The sequence below is a fragment of the Ictalurus punctatus genome, chromosome 2 (genome assembly GCF_001660625.3).
Source record: "Ictalurus punctatus breed USDA103 chromosome 2, Coco_2.0, whole genome shotgun sequence".
NCBI classification, from domain to species: domain Eukaryota; kingdom Metazoa; phylum Chordata; class Actinopteri; order Siluriformes; family Ictaluridae; genus Ictalurus; species Ictalurus punctatus.
Genome location: NC_030417.2, coordinates 40067406 through 40087002, shown reverse-complemented (window position 1 = coordinate 40087002; position 19597 = coordinate 40067406). Strand labels below are relative to the sequence as shown.

At 41.5% G+C, this 19597-nt stretch overlaps 1 protein-coding gene across 3 annotated transcripts in view; it reads right to left on the bottom strand.

Moving 5' to 3' along the window:
• LOC108280514 (uncharacterized) overlaps nt 1-17828 on the bottom strand; it is a 28950-nt gene extending 11122 nt beyond the window's left edge. For all 3 annotated transcript variants that reach the window (XM_017495554.3, XM_017495574.3, XM_017495585.3), the window contains exons 1-4: nt 17577-17828; nt 15969-16057; nt 15416-15481; nt 11652-11720 (exon numbers count right to left, since the gene is read on the bottom strand). In XM_017495554.3, the coding sequence (XP_017351043.1) occupies nt 11652-11720; nt 15416-15481; nt 15969-16037 (204 nt within the window). In that variant the 5' untranslated portion in view covers nt 16038-16057; nt 17577-17828. The remainder of the gene's footprint in view (nt 1-11651; nt 11721-15415; nt 15482-15968; nt 16058-17576) is intronic.
• Nucleotides 17829-19597: the final 1769 nt, after the last annotated feature.

The following is a 19597-nucleotide window of genomic DNA, read 5'->3' as shown; positions in this document are numbered from 1 at the left end:
AAAATGTGTATTTTTGTTGGTTAGAAGATTAAGAAACATGTCAGTCTAGACCTAAACACACTGAACATGTTTTTTTTCCCCAAAAAAAGAACTCTCAAAAACCTTTCATGATTAGAAAAGGTCAGAAAACAGGTTTAAGATAACAAATCAGAAATAATCTGCAAAAAACCCCTCTGAAATCTGAAAATAAACCTGAAAAAGTCCTCAAATCAAGTAAACAGATAATCTGAAGACAGAAGAGACTGACTACATCAGGCCACAGCCCCCCAAGACCCCCCCCCCCCCCACACACACACACACATTATACTCCCACTAAGTGCCCTTAGCCCCCCTCAGAGACCACAGCCCCTCCCCTTCAGAGCCCAGAGCCCCTACCTGCTGCTTCTGCTCTCAAACTGGCAATCCTACCCCCCTAAACCTAACCCTAACCCAAACCCATAACAAAATGATCCCAAAAGAAAGAACAATGCCGTCTCCAAACAATGAGAGTAAAAAGCACCAGGGCATCGGTGTGTGATCTGAAGGTTGAAGCACAGCTGCTCGAGTACAGTACTGTCCTGTCCAAAAGAAGGTCATGATCTTCGTCTAGACTTCCCTGATAAGTGGATCTGGTGGTTTATGGATGGTTAGACAGTGCCACGACATGAGATGAGCACTAACATTGTTGGCCATTAGAACGGCCGGGAGAAGTTATGTATGTAAGGGGCAGGAGTCATGTCCACTGAGATGGCTCGACACACACATTTTCTGCTACCTCTTCCCAGTTCTTGCTGAAAAAGAAAACCCCAGGTACTTCAGACCTGCCCTTCCTCACTTTAAAGTTTCCGGTAGAACGGGGGACCTTGCCCCTGCCTCTGCCCCACTAAAACATTTTCACACTTGCCCCAGTTTACCTGGGCTGAGGAAGTTCTTGCATAAACAGCTAGACTGTGGGGTAGCACCTGAACATTTTCCCATAAAGACTGTTATGCCATCTGTATATACAGCACACCATTCTCACACATCGCTGCTTCTTAGATCTTACTTTAGACAATACGGGTTCAGTAGAACAGTTTTCTGATAGCAGACACCTCTGGCTGATCCTCTGCTCGTTTTAAGACTACCTCCAACTTTAAGCATGAAAATGCTTCTGAATAGAACACCTATAACCAGAACAATAAAGAAATACATAAACACGATCAACTCTATCAAATGCTTTTTTGTGATCAAGTGATTGAACTCATTTCACACGAGTTCAACTTACACAAGTTGACTATATCTCAAACCCGAAACAGATTGTCCATTGAGTGTTTCAATCTGTTTCCGAGCACTCACTCACATTCCAGTAAAAGAAAAATCTCAAGCAAGTTCACAATAAAATATTTATAAAACTTGGCTGGAGACCCATCAACACCAGAACATTTCCTGCAGCTGCCGATTTGGATCCAGTATGTTGGTCTGTTCTGTTAGCAGGGGAAGTTTCTTGGGGAATTCCTCTCTGCAGGATGATTCACAGTCAGGAGCACTGTAAGACTTTCCATAAATCCCGCTCTGGCATTGTGGCTCCATCTGGAAACCTAAGCTGCAGCATTTGGTTTTGATCCTATCCATGTCATTGATGCTGTTGATGTGAGATCTTATCTCAAGCTCCATTAGCTTGCTCATGAGCAAAAGCTCTGTCTTTTCTTCCCCCACACATCCATCAACGTGTATTGGTTAATGTAATTTATTAACTGCCCAGCGCATTAGCAGACTGAGTGTGTGGTCCCTTCCTGTTCTTGTCTAATGTAAAATACAGTGGGGGAAGTAAGTATTCAACGCATCAACCTTTTTTTCAGTAAATATTTTTCCAATGAGGTTATTCACATGACATTTTCACCAGACATCAGTATTAACTCAGGTGTGATTTTGGTCTGTTTTTCTAAACATTTTGTCTTTAAATCTTGTTCAGTTGGATTTGAGTCAGGTGATTGACGGGGCCATTCCAACACCTTGATTTTTTTCTCTGAAACCAATTGAGAGTTTCCTTTGCTGTATGTTTTGGATCGTTGTCCTGCTGGAAGCTCCACCCACATCTCATCTTCATCATCCTGGTGGATGGCAGCAGATTCTTCTCAAGAATCTCCCGGTAAAGGGCTCCATTCATCGTTCCTTCAATTATATGAAGTCTGCCAGTACCATGTGATGAAAAACAGCCCCACACCATGATGCGTCACCTCCAAACCTCACTGTTGGTGTAGTGTTTTTAGGGTGATGTGCAGTGCCATTTCTTCCCCAAACATGGTGTGTAGTCTGACAGCCAAAAAGTTCAGTTTTGCTCTCATCTGACCAGACTACACTCTCCCAGTATTTCATAGGCTTGTCCAGATGAGTTGTAGCAAACTTTAAACCAGCTTCGACATGCCTTTTCTTTAGTAATGGAGTCTTGCGTGTGAGCGTGAGCAGTGGAGTGCATTTCCTATTGTTTTCTCTGTGACGATGGCACCTGCTGCCTCCAAGTGTTTCTGGAGCTCTTTCCGAGTGGTCCTTGGCTCTTGGGCTACTCTTCTGACTATTCTTCTGACTCCCTGGTCAGGGATCTTGTGAGGAGCTCCTGTGCGTGGCCGGTTGATGACGGAGTGATGTTGCTTCCACTTGTGGATAACGGCCCCAATGGTGCTTACTGGAGGATTCAGAAGTTTTGAAATACTTCTGTATCTGATTCCATCAATATGTTTCACCACAATAAGGTTGTGAAGGTCTTGGGAGAGCGCTTTGCTTTTACCCATCATGAGATGTTTCTTGTGTGAAACCTTGGTGACAAAAAGCCTTTTTATAGACCATCACTTTACTAACCCAGCTGATATTAATTTGCACAGATGATGGGTATAATTACTTACGGATTTCAGCTGGTTCCTTGCCTTACCCTGCCTTGGAGAACTGCTTTTTCTTAGCGTGTTCAATACTTTTTCAGTATCGAATACGTGTCATTTCAATACGTGTCATTCCACTTTATTACACAACTTTATTTATGGACTTTAATGTTGTGAATTCTTTATATCTCTGGATTTCTTGAGTTAATACTGATGTCTGGTGAAAATTTCACGTGAATAACCTCATTGGAAATATATTTACTGAAAAAAATGTTGACGCGTTCAATACTTATTTCCCCCACTGTGTATGGTGCAGTTGCAGTCCCTTCTCATCACCACTACAGGGTTACTGTTAAGCTGCTGTAAAGCATTCTTTACATTGTAAAATAAATAAATAAATAAATACATTTTAAAAATCGATATACATTCCATTGAAATAAGATAATTATATATAAATTCTACAAACACTGAACCACTTGTTCTTGAGATATTGCACTAATGAGAATCTACGAACAACTCAAAAACATAATAGAGGTGGAGACATTTAAAAAAAGGTAATTAAGTTGGATTTTTCATCACAGTATAAAAGTATTTTGCCATCATGTATTATTGAAAAATCAAAACTTGCAAAACATTTCATTTCAAAGATTAATACACTGACATTTATTATGTCTAATTTATATTCAAGTCTAATTTGTGATTCCAATAGAGCTTTAAACAGCCTCACAGTGATAACATCTCGCCTTTCTGTTTCTGCCTGTTACCACGCATGTCACTCTAATGAAGATGGCACCGTGGGATGAACTCTCTGAGTTGATGAGCTCTCTGATTGTGCAGCGGATCACAGTCTTCTTCCACTATTGTTGGAGAAATCCAGCTGTGGCCTAAATCAGCTGGAATGCAGGGATCACTGAACGACATTGTGAGAGACACCTGAGACACCTGACAGATGCGGTTGTTGGCTGAGGGTTGCACTGCCTGAGAGGTTGTGGACCTGATTGGCCGGAGCAGTTTGTCACCCGGCGGCCAGTAGGGACAGGTGAGTGGGTTCAGTACCAGCAGTACCGGCGTGTACGAGTTGGGAGGTAAACCAGTATTAAACTCATTACTGATAGGACGCACTGCCACGTTATGGATTTTATCGTGGATATTGTGATAAGCCCCAAAACAACAAATCAGAACCAAACAACAAGAAACGAAAGACAAACTCAACGTAACATTTAACAGCGTATATAATTAGTAGAATCTTTTTTAAAAACTTGCATGCAGTTTAAAAATAATAAAAAGTGTTTGTGTGATGATGCAGGCCCCATGTGAGTGGTAAAATAAGCCTTACTTCCTAACAAACACACTGAACCAACAGTCGGGTTCATCACAGACTCGATGCATGCATGTGCATGAGAAGCCGGGCCTTTTGTAAGTATCATCGTAAATAAATTGTAAATGGTAAGTATAAAATTATTGTTTGATTAATTGCGTTTGTTCTTTGTTGATTTCACATTTTGATGAGTGTAAAGTCCAGAACACCTTTCCTGCACTGGTTTAGTAAATATAACTATTAATTCATTAAGCATACACACAATCATATACAGTCCCCTCCAAAAGTATCGGAACAGCGAGTTTCTGCTTGTTGTTTCTGCTACACACTGAATACATCTGGGTTTGAGATTAAAAGATGGAGATGAGACAGATTATAATTTCATTTCCTCATATTTACATCTTGACGTGTTAAACAACTTAAAACAGAACATAAAACCTTTTGTATCAGACCACCCAATTTTTAGGTAATCAAAAGTATTGGAACAGATCAGTCTTGAAGTAAATGAAAGTAAATAACACTTAATATTTGGTTGCATTTCTCTTGCGTGCAGTACCTGCATCAGTCCTGCGACTCACTGACACCAAACTGCTGGTTTCTTCTGCTGTGAAGCTTCTCCAGGTTTTCCTGCAACTTCTTTCAGTAGTTGTTTGTTTCGGGGGGTTTCTCCCTTCAGTCTCCTCTTCAGGAGGTGAGGTGCTGATCAGTTGAGTGAAGGTCTGGTGATGGACGTGTCCAGTCTAAAACCTTCCACTTTCCCCCTGATGAAGTCCTGTGTTGAGGTGGAAGTGTGTTTTGGATCGTTGTCTTGCTGCATGATGAAGTTCCTCCTGATTCATTTGGATTCATTTCTCTGTAAATTATCAGACAGGATGTTCCTGTACAGTTCTGAATTCATTCTGCTGCTCCATCATGAGTTCCATCATCAATAAAGATCAGTGAGAATGTTCCAGAAGCAGCCATGCAAGCCCAAGCCATGACACTACCTCCACCATGTTTCACAGATGAGCTTGTATGTTCTGGATCATGAGAAGATCCTTTCTTCCTCCACACTTTGGTCTTTCCAACACTTGTTTGTGCAATGGCTATGATAAATGTTCCGTATTTTCTCAGCTTCATAACGTTTTGCCACTATTTTTGATCACTTGAAAAATGGGTGGGTTGAAATGAAATGTGTTCTAAGTTATTTAACACATCTAGATGTACATATCAGGAAATAGAATCTATCGTCTGATATTCATCTTTCAGTCTCAAACCCAAATGTCTTCAGTGTATAGCAAAAACAATAGAATTGGCCTCACTGTTCCAATACTTTCGGAGTAGACTGTATGTATTGTTTTGTTTGTTTTCATTTGTTTTTTAAGTTATATTGTTTTTAGCGTCATTACAATTGCGATGTGGTGGTGCCATTTTAAATATTTGGGACTGTTGTTTTTATTTCTGTGCTCCACCTGGAATAACCTGCAGCGTGCAAAGCGGAATCAACGCCTCAGTCCAGCTGCTTTTGAGGATTGTACGACTTTGTGCTCGCAGTGCGCTTTGGAGTATCAACACCTTGGCCTTGTGAGTGTGCACTCAAAGACCATGGCCTTAAGGTACACCACACACCAGCTTCTGAATTTAAAACAGAGCTCTTATTGCCTAGCCAAAGACTCTTACAAACTCTGTCGAGACGCTGGATTGCTAAGTCCTAAAGTCCATATATCCATCAGGGTGTGAGGTGCAGTTTTGCTGTCTCATCCTCTCCTGACATCTTTGTCCCTACCTGTCGACGTAAGACCAACAAACTGCTCCATACTGGTGTTGATCACAGTAATTTAATATCGGTTCCCCGCGCGGAGATTAAACCACTGTCATCTCCGCTTCAGAGCCTGGATTACGCCGCATTATTCAATGCGCGGTCCGTGAATAACAAGACGCCACTTTTATCAGATTTTCTTACAGATAAAAAGCCGGACTTGTTGTTTTTAACCGAAAACTGGCATAAAGAAAATGATGGGCTAATGTTTAACCAGATCCCTCCAGTGGGCTTTGGAATATTAGATCTCAGAGGCTATCTGGCAGAGGCGGAGGCATTATTGTGGTTTATAACCTGAAGTTCAATATAAGCTCTGTGTCCGTTCCCCAGTTTCCATCATTTGAATGCCTGCTCTTGAGTATTTCTGCTCCTCTATCTACCATCATCGCTACAGTCTATAAACCACCTAAGGCTAAGACACATGCAGCTTTTATGTTAGAGTTTGCTGACTTCCTGTCGATGTTGAGTATGAAGTTTGACAGAATTGTAATTGTGGGAGATTTTAACATTCATGTGGACCGAAGTGACTCTGTGGCGGCTAAGGAATTTCTGTCGCTAATTGATTGTTTTAGCTTCACGCAGTTTGTAACTGACCCGACTAATAACAAGGGCCATACACTGGATCTGGTGATCGCTAACGGCTCGTTTGTATCGCAGTTTTCATCTGTTGACATTTAACTGTCTGATCATTCAGCTGTCTTTTTTAACCTGGAACTGTATCATCCAAGTGAGCCGACCATCCGAACAGTAACCTTTCGGAAGTGGAAGTCTATAGATCAGACAGTTTTCTCCAATTCTGTTGCTTCCACCTTAAGCGATCTGCATCCCTCATCGCTGGAGGAGAAAGTTCTGCAGTTAAATTCTGCTCTTTTGACTCTTTTGTTCCCCTAAGGTCATGTAAGGTCACATTCGCCCACTCTGCTCCCTGGTATAATGACAATCTGCGCTCTAGAAAGGCTGCTCGTCGGAAAATGGAGTGTAAATGGCGCCTTACCAGACTGAATGTCTACTATCAAGCGTGGAAGATCTTCTGGGTGATTACTGAGCACTAATGGAGACTGAAAGATCCTCTTACTAATCCCACACACTTGTTACAAACCATAAACCGACTGCTTCAAGTTAATGCTGTTACCACCTTGCCTGTTTCTCAGCAGCTGAGTGATTCTTTTCTTCAGTCTTTTAATTCTAAGAGTGATAATGTTCGTAAAGAAATTCCTGTCACTCCTGACTGCCTCTTCACTCCTTCGTCCATCTGGGTTCACTGGTGTTTCTTTCTCTCATTTCTAACTGCTTGATTCCGAGGCTTGATTCCGAGGGAGGAATCCAGCATGAACTCTACCACTTGCTTGCTGGATCCAAATCCCACGAACCTATTTAAATCGTGCTTCGATGTTTGGTGCCCTGCTATCCTCAGCATTATAAATGAGTCACTGGAGACTGGGGTCGTTCCAGCAGTACTAAAGACTGCTGCTGTTACACCTGTACCAAAGACAGAAAATGTTTCTGTGGATGATTTTAACAATTTTCGTCCCATCTCAAATCTTCCGTTTTTGGCAATAATACTTGAGCGTGTTGTTGCCTCTCAATTATGTAATCATCTTACAATTAATAGCCTCTTCGAACCCCTTCAGTCAGGTTTTCGTAAATTTCACAGCACTGAAACTGCACTGGTCAAAGTACCAATGACTTATCGATGGCCTCTGATTCTGGAGCTACATCCATTCTTATTCTTCTTGATCTTAGAGCTGCGTTCGATACTGTGGATCATGGCCTTTTACTTACCCGCCTTGAAAGTGTTTTTGGTGTGTCCGGGACAGTTTTAAACTGGTTTAAATCCTATTTTACTGACCGTTCCCAGTTTATTTCTCTGGGTGGTTACAGGTCTGACACTAGCTCTGTGCTCACTGGTGTTCCTCAGGGTTCAGTTTTAGGCCCTTTACTTTTCAATATCTATCTATCTCCACTTGGGCATCTGCTGCGATCACTCGGCTTCCATCATCACTTTTATTCTGATGATACCCAAATCTGCATTCACTCTAAATCTGCTGAAAACCTTGATGTTTGTTTTCTTTCTGATTGCATTTCTGAGATAAAAACATGGATGAACAATAACTTTCTGTGTCTGAACAGCGGGAAAACCGTCATCAAATTCTCAAAGCTGCTCCACTGTCTCTGTTTGTTGATGGCTCTGTTCTAGAGACCCAAAGTAAGATGAGAAACCTTGGAGTAATTTTTTATACCAGCCTCACATTTGATTATTTTGTACAGAGCACTGTTAAAGCATCCTTTTTTCACCTCAGAAATATAGCTAGACTGCGCCCCATGCTAAACTTCTCTGTAGCTGAAAAGCTGATAAACTCATTTGTTGTCAATTGGTTCCTGACGGGAACCAGGAAATGTGATCATATTACTCTTGTTCTGGAGTCTACACTGCGCTCCTCACAGTGTAATCTGTTAACTGTTCCACAGACTCACTTAAAATCTACGGGTGATGGGGCTTTTTCTGTCTCTGCTTCTTCCCTTTGAAACTCTCTTCCTCCTGAACTCCGGGAAGCTCAGACCTTTGGCATTTTTAAAGCTCAACTTAAGACACACTTTTTTAAACTTGCATTTGACTGCTGATGTGTACTTTTTTATTATTATTATTATTATTATTATTATTATTAACGTTTTTGTTTTTATTAACTTTTATAATGTTTTATTTTTCTGTGTACTGCTTATTTTGTGTACAGCGCTTTGAGAAGCTGCTTTTAAAGGTGCTTTACAAAATAAAGTTTATTATTATTATTATTATTATTATTATTATTATTGTTATTATTATTATTATATACAATATGGCATTATATAACATGAAGATACAGATCATGACTGTTGGTGTCTTCCACCTCTGCATAACACTGTCCTGAACTCTGAACACTGTTCATGGTCTGTTTCCGTTCTCTATGCTTCGTTGTTTAGATTGTTCTGTGCAGTTTGTTGTGAATAGTATCTTGTCTCCACCCCTGTCTTGTGATTGTATTCCCTGATCTTTCTCATCTTTTTCAGGTCAGTGGTTAGTTCTTTCTCTTTATCTCATCCGAAAGACTCCCTGATGTTATTGTGCGTTCGTGTATATCCAGTTTGACTTCCTGGTTTTGAGCTGAGCTTCTTTCTCGTGCATGATGATGGATTATACTTGTTATTGTTGCCTGCCTGTAGTTTGACCCCCGTTACAGACTTTGTCCAAGGTTTGTATTATGTTTTTGGTATATGATGACCGTATTATTACAGATAATGGATGTTTAGTTTAGTTTAGTTTTTGATTTATAAAGCATATTTAAAACAACATATGTTGAAAACAAAGTGCTGTACAAGAAATATAAAACAGAATTAAAACAAATTAAAAGAGTAAACAAAAACCAAACAAAAGACCAATGAAAAATGTACACCCTCCATTAAAACATAAAGAACACAAATAAGTCTTCAAAGAGGATTTAAACACAGATACGGAAGAGGAAGATCTAATGTGGAGAGGAAGACTATTCCAAAGCCTAGGAGGAAGCCCGGTCACCTTTAGCCTAAACACATAAGTGAGGAACCGACTGGATGATGGAAGGGGTCTTGAAGCAGTGTACGGGTTGAGAAGATCACAAATATACTGCGGAGCAAGTCCATGCAAAGCTTTAAAAACAAAAATCTAAATGTTTAAATCAACACAGAACGTGACCGGTAACCAGTGAAGAGAAGCGAGCAGAGGGGTAACGAGCTCACATTTTTTACTGCAAGTCAGTAATCTGGCCACTGCGTTTTGTACCAACTGCAAACGATCAATAGATGTTCTAGGCGAACCCAGATAGACACAGAGCAGGTCTTATTTTTCACAGGAAGATAAAGCTGAGTGTCATTGGCATAGAAATGATATGATAAGTGGAGTCTCTCAATGATATGACCAAGAGGAAGCATATATAGAGAAAAGAGAAGAGGACCCAAAGTGGAACCCCGGGAAACACCATAGGAAATTTGAGCACAGGATGAGAAACACTTCTCTACATTAACAGAAAAAGTTCTCTCCTTGAGGTAAGAGGCAAACCACTCTAGCATAGGCCCCTGAAACCCAGATACATGACCGAGTCTTTATAAAATAATATCATGATCTACTGTGTCAAATGCTGCACTTAAATCAAGCAAGATTAAAATACAGCAAGAGCCTGGATGACTAAATATATTGTGAATTGAATTTCAGTTAATTTCAACCAGGATAATACCCAGCCCTAGCAGATGGACATCTCTTTCTCTCTCTACCTTCCTTCTCCTCCTTCCAGAGATCTCTCCCAAAAACTGGTCCCACACACTCAGAATCCTCCCCATGCCACACTGTCTTCACCTTCCATCCCTGTTTCTCTCTCTTTCTCTCTCTGTCTGGTTCATTCCATCACAAGTGGTCCAATACAGGTTGCTTGACAGTTTTTTAATTTTACTTTATTTCTGAATTGTTTTGGAGAATTACCTCTATGTACTGACTTTGCAAATCCACCAGTTTTTATATTATTATTTTACTTGGTTGAATCTTTGTGTCATGGAACACAACAAATTTTGGTTATACAGTTGTTTAGGGAAACCTCAGCATTTCGGCTCAGGATGGTCCTAGCTCCTTGGAAAAAAAAACTGACCTCTACCGCATATTACATGGTGTATACATATCTAAAGGTTTTGCATGTGTGTTCTTTAGACTTACAACTCAAGTCCAAATGTAATGATCAAGATTGCTCACAGTACCACTTTTAGGGTCAGTGTATAATGGGAAGGGTTCGAGTCTCAGTCTTCATTTTTTAGGGGTTCCTAGGTAAGTAAAGCGTGCATGCAGAACATTTCAGGTTTGAGACTTCTCTTATTTTTTTATGGGGGCTAGAAAGTGCAGTGTTGAATATCTCTGGTGGAAGACCAGATATGAACCTGACTTTTACACAGGTATAAGTCCACAAGCTGTGGTGTTGTTTCTCCTGTGATAATAGCAGTAAGTGATTACAGCTCAACATCCAATTACTGCTTTTATCACAGGAAAAACAACAGGAGAAGATGGATGGAGAAAATGACAGGCAGGTGAGTTTGGTAGTTTCTGTGAGACTTTCAGGCTCGTATCTGGTCTCCCATCAGAGATATTCAATTCAAACGTGAGGGGAATTTTAAAAAGAAAAAAGCTCATTTTCACCCCCATAAAAAACCTGAAGTGTTCTGCCTGCACACTATACTTATCCAGGGCTTGTTCCAAGGAGCTAGCACCATCCTGATCCGAGATATTGAGGTTTATGTAAGCAGCTGTATAACCAAAATGTGTTGTGTGCCATGACACAAAGATGGCCGTCGTAGTTAAACCAAGTACAGTAATATTTTAACTGGTGGTTTTGTAATGCCAATAGATCGAGGTAATTGCTCAAAAAACTGAGGAAAATTAAAAACGGTCAAGCAACCCACTTTACAATTATTGGACCACGTGAGAGGGACTGACCTGTCTCACTGTCTGTCTCTCTGTCTGTCTCTTTGTCTGTCTCTCTGTCTGTCTCTCGCTGTCACTCCATGTCTCTTTGTCTGTCTCTCTCACTGAAACAGAAGCACAATATAAACACACTTCAGTCATATTCACACACACACACACACACACACACACACAAACACAGGTGTAAACAATCTGGTTGCGGTTATTAACTGAATACCTTTTTAGTCTTACCTTAACCTCCTCACCAGTCGGGGTGAAATTCTTCATCTGAAACCAGTGGTCGAGTAATAAATTATCTGTCTATAAAACACACAGTAACACAAATGAATTGCTTAAGTCAGAAATAAACACACAAACCATAACTATCATATAACAACATGAAATGAAATGAAATGCCTTTTTATTGTCACTATACATATGTACAATGAAATTAAGAGCCACTCCTTTTTGCTCCGTGCAAACATGTACATTCAATACACAAGAAGAATAAACAGATAATACACAGATAAATAAACAAGATAAATAAACAAAATAAATAAACAAGATATACAAGATATGCAAGATAGATATTGGGGTGGATGGGGGAGGTACTATGAAATGCACAGTTTTGAGACACTATATACATATGCTCAAGCATATATTGGGAAGTTCTGGAATTTTCCCGGTGGGTCGATCTTTTCTTCCCCAACTCCGGCATTATATTACCCATATATATGGGTAATTCAGATATTCAATAGGACATATTAGCTGCAGCGACACGGCTGGGCTGGTGCCATCCGAAATAACAGGTAACAGTTACCATCATAACTGAAAGTATAGCAGTCGGGCAGTTAGTACCTAGCACTCGTTGCAGAAACATGGGAAGAAAAAGAAAACCAGCGGCCCCAGGTGCTTTGTCATGCTTACATGCTATTTACTGTGAACTGAACTTACTAAAGACCAACATGTTTTTGTTAACAATGACTTGTTAAATACTTACTTTACAATCTAAACAAACAGGTGAACATGGCTCTGAACAAGAAAGGGGAAGGATAGAGGAGGAGGAGCAGGAGATGGAGGAGGAGGAGAAGGAGGAGCAGGAGGAAGAGGAGGAGCAGGGGGAAGAGGTGGAGGAGGAGGAGGAAGAGGAGGAGGAAGTGGAGGAGCAGGAGGAGGAGAAGCAGGAGGAGCAGAAGGAGGAGCAGAAGGAGCAGGGGGAAGAGAAGGAGGAGCAGGTAGAAGTGGAGGAAGAGCAAGAAGAGGAAGAGGAGGAGGAGGAGCACGGGGAGGAGGAGGGGGAGCAGGGGGAAGAGGTGGAGGAGGAAGAGGAGGAGGAAGTGGAGGAGCAGGAGGAGGAGAAGCAGGAGCAGAAGGAGCAGGGGGAAGAGAAGGGGGAGCAGGTAGAAGTGGAGGAAGAGCAAGAGGAGGAAGAGGAGGAGGAGGAGCACGGGGAGGAGGAGGGGGAGGGGGAGCAGGGGGAAGAGGAGGAGGAGCACGGGGAGGAGGAGGGGGAGGGGGAGCAGGGGAAGAGGAGGAGGAGGAGGAGGAGGAGGAGAAGCAGGAGGAGGAGGAACCAGCACAGATTCAGTTAGAAGCGCAGTACTGAATGTAATTGTGTGATTGTGATCATTCTTATAATCAGGTTGGACTTCATTCAAGTTATTTATTGTTGCATTACAAGAAACAGAATAAATGGCAGGAATGTTGTGTAATAAACCACATATGTATTCGCCTACGACAAGGTTGGATGATTTTTCATGAATTTAATGAATACAACAATATCTGATGCTCATATCAGACAGTCTAATTGATGCGTTTTTAACAGACGGGTGAAACTGAGTCAGACAGGGAAAGTTTTGAGGAAGCTGTTTTTTGGTTTTCTGTAAACACAAACATGGAGAGGAGAACCGTTTGATCGTTTTACATATTAGCTTAGCACAAACAATACAAACCAACAGATTGTGTGTGTTGTTTTTTTTTACATTAAAGATTCGTTTGGAGCCGCTTGCCAGTCCGACCCTGTATAACAACCTTTAACATAACCACAGTGAGAGTAAAACACTGAGTGATGGGGTTAGGGTTAGTGGTGGGTTAGGGTTAGTGGTGTGTTAGGGTTAGTGGTGTGTTAGGGTTAAGGTTAGTGGTGTGTTAGGGTTAGTGGTGTGTTAGGGTTAGTGGTGTGTTAGGGTTAGTGGTGTGTTAGGGTTAAGGTTAGTGGTGTGTTAGGGTTAGTGGTGTGTTAGGGTTAGTGGTGTGTTAGGGTTAAGGTTAGTGGTGTGTTAGGGTTAGTGGTGTGTTAGGGTTAAGGTTAGTGGTGTGTTAGGGTTAGTGGTGTGTTAGGGTTAGTGGTGTGTTAGGGTTAAGGTTAGTGGTGTGTTAGGGTTAGTGGTGTGTTAGGGTTAGTGGTGTGTTAGGGTTAGGGTTAGTGGTGTGTTAGGGTTAGTGGTGTGTTAGGGTTAGGGTTAGTGGTGTGTTAGGGTTAGTGGTGTGTTAGGGTTAGTGGTGTGTTAGGGTTAGTGGTGTGTTAGGGTTAAGGTTAGTGGTGTGTTAGGGTTAGTGGTGTGTTAGGGTTAGTGGTGTGTTAGGGTTAGGGTTAGTGGTGTGTTAGGGTTAGTGGTGTGTTAGGGTTAGTGGTGTGTTAGGGTTAGTGGTGTGTTAGGGTTAGTGGTGTGTTAGGGTTAGGGTTAGTGGTGTGTTAGGGTTAGTGGTGTGTTAGGGTTAGTGGTGTGTTAGGGTTAAGGTTAGTGGTGTGTTAGGGTTAGTGGTGTGTTAGGGTTAGTGGTGTGTTAGGGTTAGTGGTGTGTTAGGGTTAGGGTTAGTGGTGGGTTAGGGTTAGTGGTGGGTTAGGGTTAGTGGTGTGTTAGGGTTAGGGTTAGTGGTGTGTTAGGGTTAGTGGTGTGTTAGGGTTAGTGGTGGGTTAGGGTTAGTGGTGTGTTAGGGTTAGTGGTGTGTTAGGGTTAAGGTTAGTGGTGTGTTAGGGTTAGTGGTGTGTTAGGGTTAGTGGTGTGTTAGGGTTAGGGTTAGTGGTGTGTTAGGGTTAAGGTTAGTGGTGTGTTAGGGTTAGTGGTGTGTTAGGGTTAGTGGTGTGTTAGGGTTAGTGGTGTGTTAGGGTTAGGGTTAGTGGTGTGTTAGGGTTAGTGGTGTGTTAGGGTTAGTGGTGGGTTAGGGTTAGTGGTGTGTTAGGGTTAGTGGTGTGTTAGGGTTAGTGGTGTGTTAGGGTTAGGGTTAGTGGTGTGTTAGGGTTAGTGGTGTGTTAGGGTTAAGGTTAGTGGTGTGTTAGGGTTAGTGGTGTGTTAGGGTTAGTGGTGTGTTAGGGTTAGTGGTGGGTTAGGGTTAGTGGTGTGTTAGGGTTAGTGGTGTGATGAAGTGCAGTTACTGTTACCATGATGAAGTTGATTATTTTCCAATTATTGCACATCCCCAAATGTTCTATCCCTCTTAATAAGACAAGAAATTGTAAAGAAGTGTAAACTCCTCTGTCCTGAAGGTGTGAGAAAACTTAAACTCACAGCTGTACCTCTGACTGTTACACAGCACTGACACTGGAGACTCCCATTCACGTCTCCTTACAATAAACTTCACCATATCAACAGTTACGCATGGTCTTTAATTTAATCGTGTACAGCGTGTTGTCCCTGTGAATGAGCTGTTGCTATAGAAACGATAACGTATTAGAATGAATGTGATTGACAGCTGCACTATCAGAGCTGTGTCGCGTTACAGCCACGTTTGGCCACGAACGCCAGAATTCACCGCTGTAACACGACATGTCTGAATACAGCTCCATTTCCCATAAGCACCACGGACCACAGACCGCATCTCCCAGTCATTCACTGTATTTCTTACTACACACACCTCACACACGTGCTTTAAACAGCCCGGACTCTTACACCCACATCGCCAAGTCTCGCTTCGAGCATTGATGATTCAAACCGTTAAATAAAATGTATTTTAAGAAATTATTATTATTAATGTAATAATAATAATAAAAATAATGTAAAAAATGATTAACTTACGATGTAATCTTTAAAATTCCGCCTCATGCATGCAGCATCACACACCCTCGCAGTAAGGAAAACTCCCTGTGAGAAACAACAGGGCACGAGAGATTAAAACAAGTTCATTACACACAAATCAGTTCATATAAACTTTTACACATGTCTGAGGTCATTAAAGAGCAGAGCGTGTCATGATGAATTACACTCCTGCTCATTACTGTCATCCGTTTTCATTCATGTTCACAAACTACAAAAATAAAGTGTCTTGAACATGTTTTTAATTTATAATTAAGACTAACACACTGTTTGGATTTTTGTCATGAATTATAATTACAATAAAATTGTGCACATTAAAATGAAGAACTGTAATAAAAATCACGATGGAGCTGAAATTCTACACACATTCATTTATATTTATTTCATTTAGCGCGATATTCTCGTATCATGATCAAATCAAAGCGCTCATAAAAATGTTAATGGGGTTTCTGAACCTCATTTTATCGTTATATCATCAGATCTTACAGATGTTTATCAGAGTAAGAAGGAGATTAGAAAAATATTTCAAACTCACAGCCAGAACAATCCAAAAGGCTCGACTTTTTCCCTTCATTACGCTGACGTGGTGATCATCAGAGCTCATGTCCTCATTGTCCTGTGTGTCTGAAACATCGAGATAGAAAATCAGACTCCTCCACTCTGCTCTAATCTGATCTAACTGTAATTCAAACAGTAATTAGGGTCTGATTATTAGGCTGAAAAACCACTTCAACGTGAAAGACTACGCCTCTCATTATTAGGACTCTTGCGTTCAACAGTTGCGTTCAGAGTCAGAGTCAGTGAGTTACATTGAGAAGTAACATCAGTGTGTACGTGAGGAACGTTCCTAGTATTCAGAGGCGGGTTACACCGTGGATTTTCTGAGCTTCACTTTCAGATTATTAACATCACCTTTGTAGTTCACACCTCTGATATTACCAGATTTTTCTCAAGTGGAAGTTTTTCAATAACATCTACGTCATCAATAACGTCAAACTGCCAGGTGGTGGCGCTGGACTTAATAAAATGCAAGAAAAGTAAAAAAATAATAATAATCTCACAGAAAGCCATCAAACAACCACAAGAATCTCTTGTCCATCCTCAGGAATCTTGGAATTCGTGGCACAGCATATCAACGGTTTGCTTCCTACTCGGTCATATCAGGTGACATGGAAGGGATCCACATCTGCTGTCCCACAAGGCTCAGTACTGAGTCCTCTTCTGTTCTCCCTCTATACTCAATCTCTTGGTGAGGGCATATCCTCATATGGGTTTTCATACCACTGCTGTGTGAATGACACTCAACTCATCCTCTCCTTCCCTCCCTCAAGCCCTCATGTTTCTGCTCAGATCTCAGCTCATCATGGACGGCAGTTGAAACTGAATCCCAGCAAAACTGAACTGGTGTCCATCCCAGGTGATTCATCCCCACGTCAGGATCAAGCGATCTCCCTGGACAACTCTCTGATCTCATCCTCAGTCTCTGCAGGTAACCTCGGGGTAACCGTGGACAATCAACTGTCCGCTCACAACGCTAATCTGTCACATCAGAAGAACTCATCCATGTCTGTCCACACGGGCCACTCAGGTGCTGCTTCAGTCTCCCGTCATTTAGAGATTAGACTCACACTCCTACCACACTCCCTCCGATCCTCCAGCGCTGCTCCATTGGTCTAATAACACCATTTCTACCTTATATTACTTTCATTTTCTACCTCTTAACTGATCACATTAAATCTCTTAAAAATAAACGACGCCACGTTCTGATTCCCCGAAGAACCTTTTGCTTTGAGACATTCTGCTGGAGCATAAACAAATACATGTAATCTTTTCTGCTGAGAGATGACTAAAGAACCAACAGATTTACAACAAAATCCATCAGCAAGATCTACATCTCTCTCTCTCTCTCTCTCTCTCTCTCTCACCCACACACACACAGGAAACCACTCAGAACCCAGAACAAATGCACACATTAGTGAAAGTGCCAAATAAAACCATTGACAGTTCAGCAAGTGGAGAGCTTGCGCACACACACACACACACACACACACACACACACAGAGAGAGAGAGAGAGAGAGAGAGAGAGAGAGAGAGAGAGAGAGAGAGATTAATGACTCAGTTGAGTCTTGCAGGAATTAGTACCTTTGATGTCAGGGTGATCGCGCAGCTCTGTGAAGACCCCCGGTGTGTGAGACAGTTGTGTGTGTGTCTCTCTGCTGCAGGTTCGGTTAGCGGGTGTGTCTCGCACCCCAGGTGCAGTTTAGTTTCACTATTGAATTTGCGAGGGGATTTATAATCTCTCCCTCCCTCTCTCTCTCAGTCACTCACTCACCCACGTGCCATCTGCGCTGTGTCTACTTTCCTGCGCCATTTTTAGACACATGGGTTGCCAGATATTCTAAATCTTCAATACTGTAAGCAAGGGGGTGCGGGTTTGTGTCCAAATATCACCACATTCAGGAGTTAAAGTCCTCATGATATCAAAATGGAGGTTTTTATGGCTTTAAATATGATTTTGTTGCCTTAAGATCATCTATTAGCTCGTGCGCTCCAAAACAATGACAAAATTCGCATTTAATAGTGATAAGCATTGAAAATGTACAGTCTCTCTCTCTCTCTCTCTCTCTCTCTCTAATATAGTAATATAATAATGTTGCTAGTACTCCGGTTTCCTCCCCCAGCCTAAAGACATGCATGGTAGGCTGATTGGCATGTCCAAAGTGTCCGTAGTGTATGAATGGGAGTGTGTGTGTGATTGTGCCCTGTGATGGATTATCACCCTGTCCAGGGTGTACCCCGCCTTGTGCCCCATGCTCCCTGGGATAGGCTCCAGGTTCCCGGCGGCCCTGAAAGGATAAGCGGTGTAGAAGATGGATGGATGTTGCTAGTTTTAAGGATTTAGTCATAGCACATATAAAAGTAAAGACACAGGATACAGCAGAATATCAGTTCATTTATCTTATTAGCTTCAGTGATTTCATCTGAGCTTTTGTACAACACTTTGGTCGCTTATTTTATTTTTATTTTATTTTTATTTTATTTTATTTTATTTTACCAGAAAAGTATCTGAAGATATTTGAAAATATGTTACTGACACCAAACCCTGAGAACCGAGGCCTTAACGCCTTCATCAGACATTTCTGTGTCATCAGTGTTACGCGTGGGTACAACAACACACACATTATTAACTGGCACCATTAACAGCACTAGTGCGTAATGCAGCTTTCAAAAGACATACTTTTACTTTTGCACTCTATGGCCTCTGCAATGTTGGAATTCCCAGTCAGAAGCAGCTGCTCAGGAACACTGTAATGTCCATTGACAGTTCTCATTGGAGCTCTTTCTTTTCTTTCTGCATTTGAAGGTTTTGCTGAATTTGTCCCTTTGTCTGCTGGTTTCCGGTTGTGATGGAACATGGGGATTCCTCAGACTTTGATCTACCCTGAGTGCTGCCCACTGTGGACTGCATTGTGCCTGTTTCACTGAGATTTTAAAAAAATCCATTTAACTTTCTTGATTCTGAAACAAACTAAATATTGTATTTTTAAAAATCTCACATAATGGTAAGGCAGGACACACACACACACACACACACACACACACACACACACACACACACACACACCATAGCATAAGTATGTAGACTCCTGTAGACTCCTGTAGACTCCACACACACAGATATATTATTAGATAAGATGAATTTCTCCAATCTGGCAACCTGCGCTGCAGTGAGCGCGTTCAGAGGAAGATCTGCAGAATTTTAAACACGACATGAACACAGAAGTAAAACCAGGAGGAACATCACACGGGATCACTGCACTGCTCCCATTTCAATGAAATCTGGATTTTCTGCGATGGAAATAATGAAAATTTCCATGAACATTTTACTTTCACTTTCGTTCCCTATTATCAGAGAGAGGGAGGGAGAGGGAGGGAGAGAAAGAGAAAGAGAGAGAGAAAGAGAAAGAGTGAGAGTGAGTTTTTCACTTATTTATTTTCACTTCCAACATCCCCTCTCTTCACGAGGTGACTCACTGGTAAATTACCTAATGTTTCTGCTGCATTGGCGCCAAAAATGATGTCAGCACCCAAGGGGGATTTTTATTCTCCAAAAACTCTGCTAGGCTCATCATTATGATCACACACACACACACACCCCGACA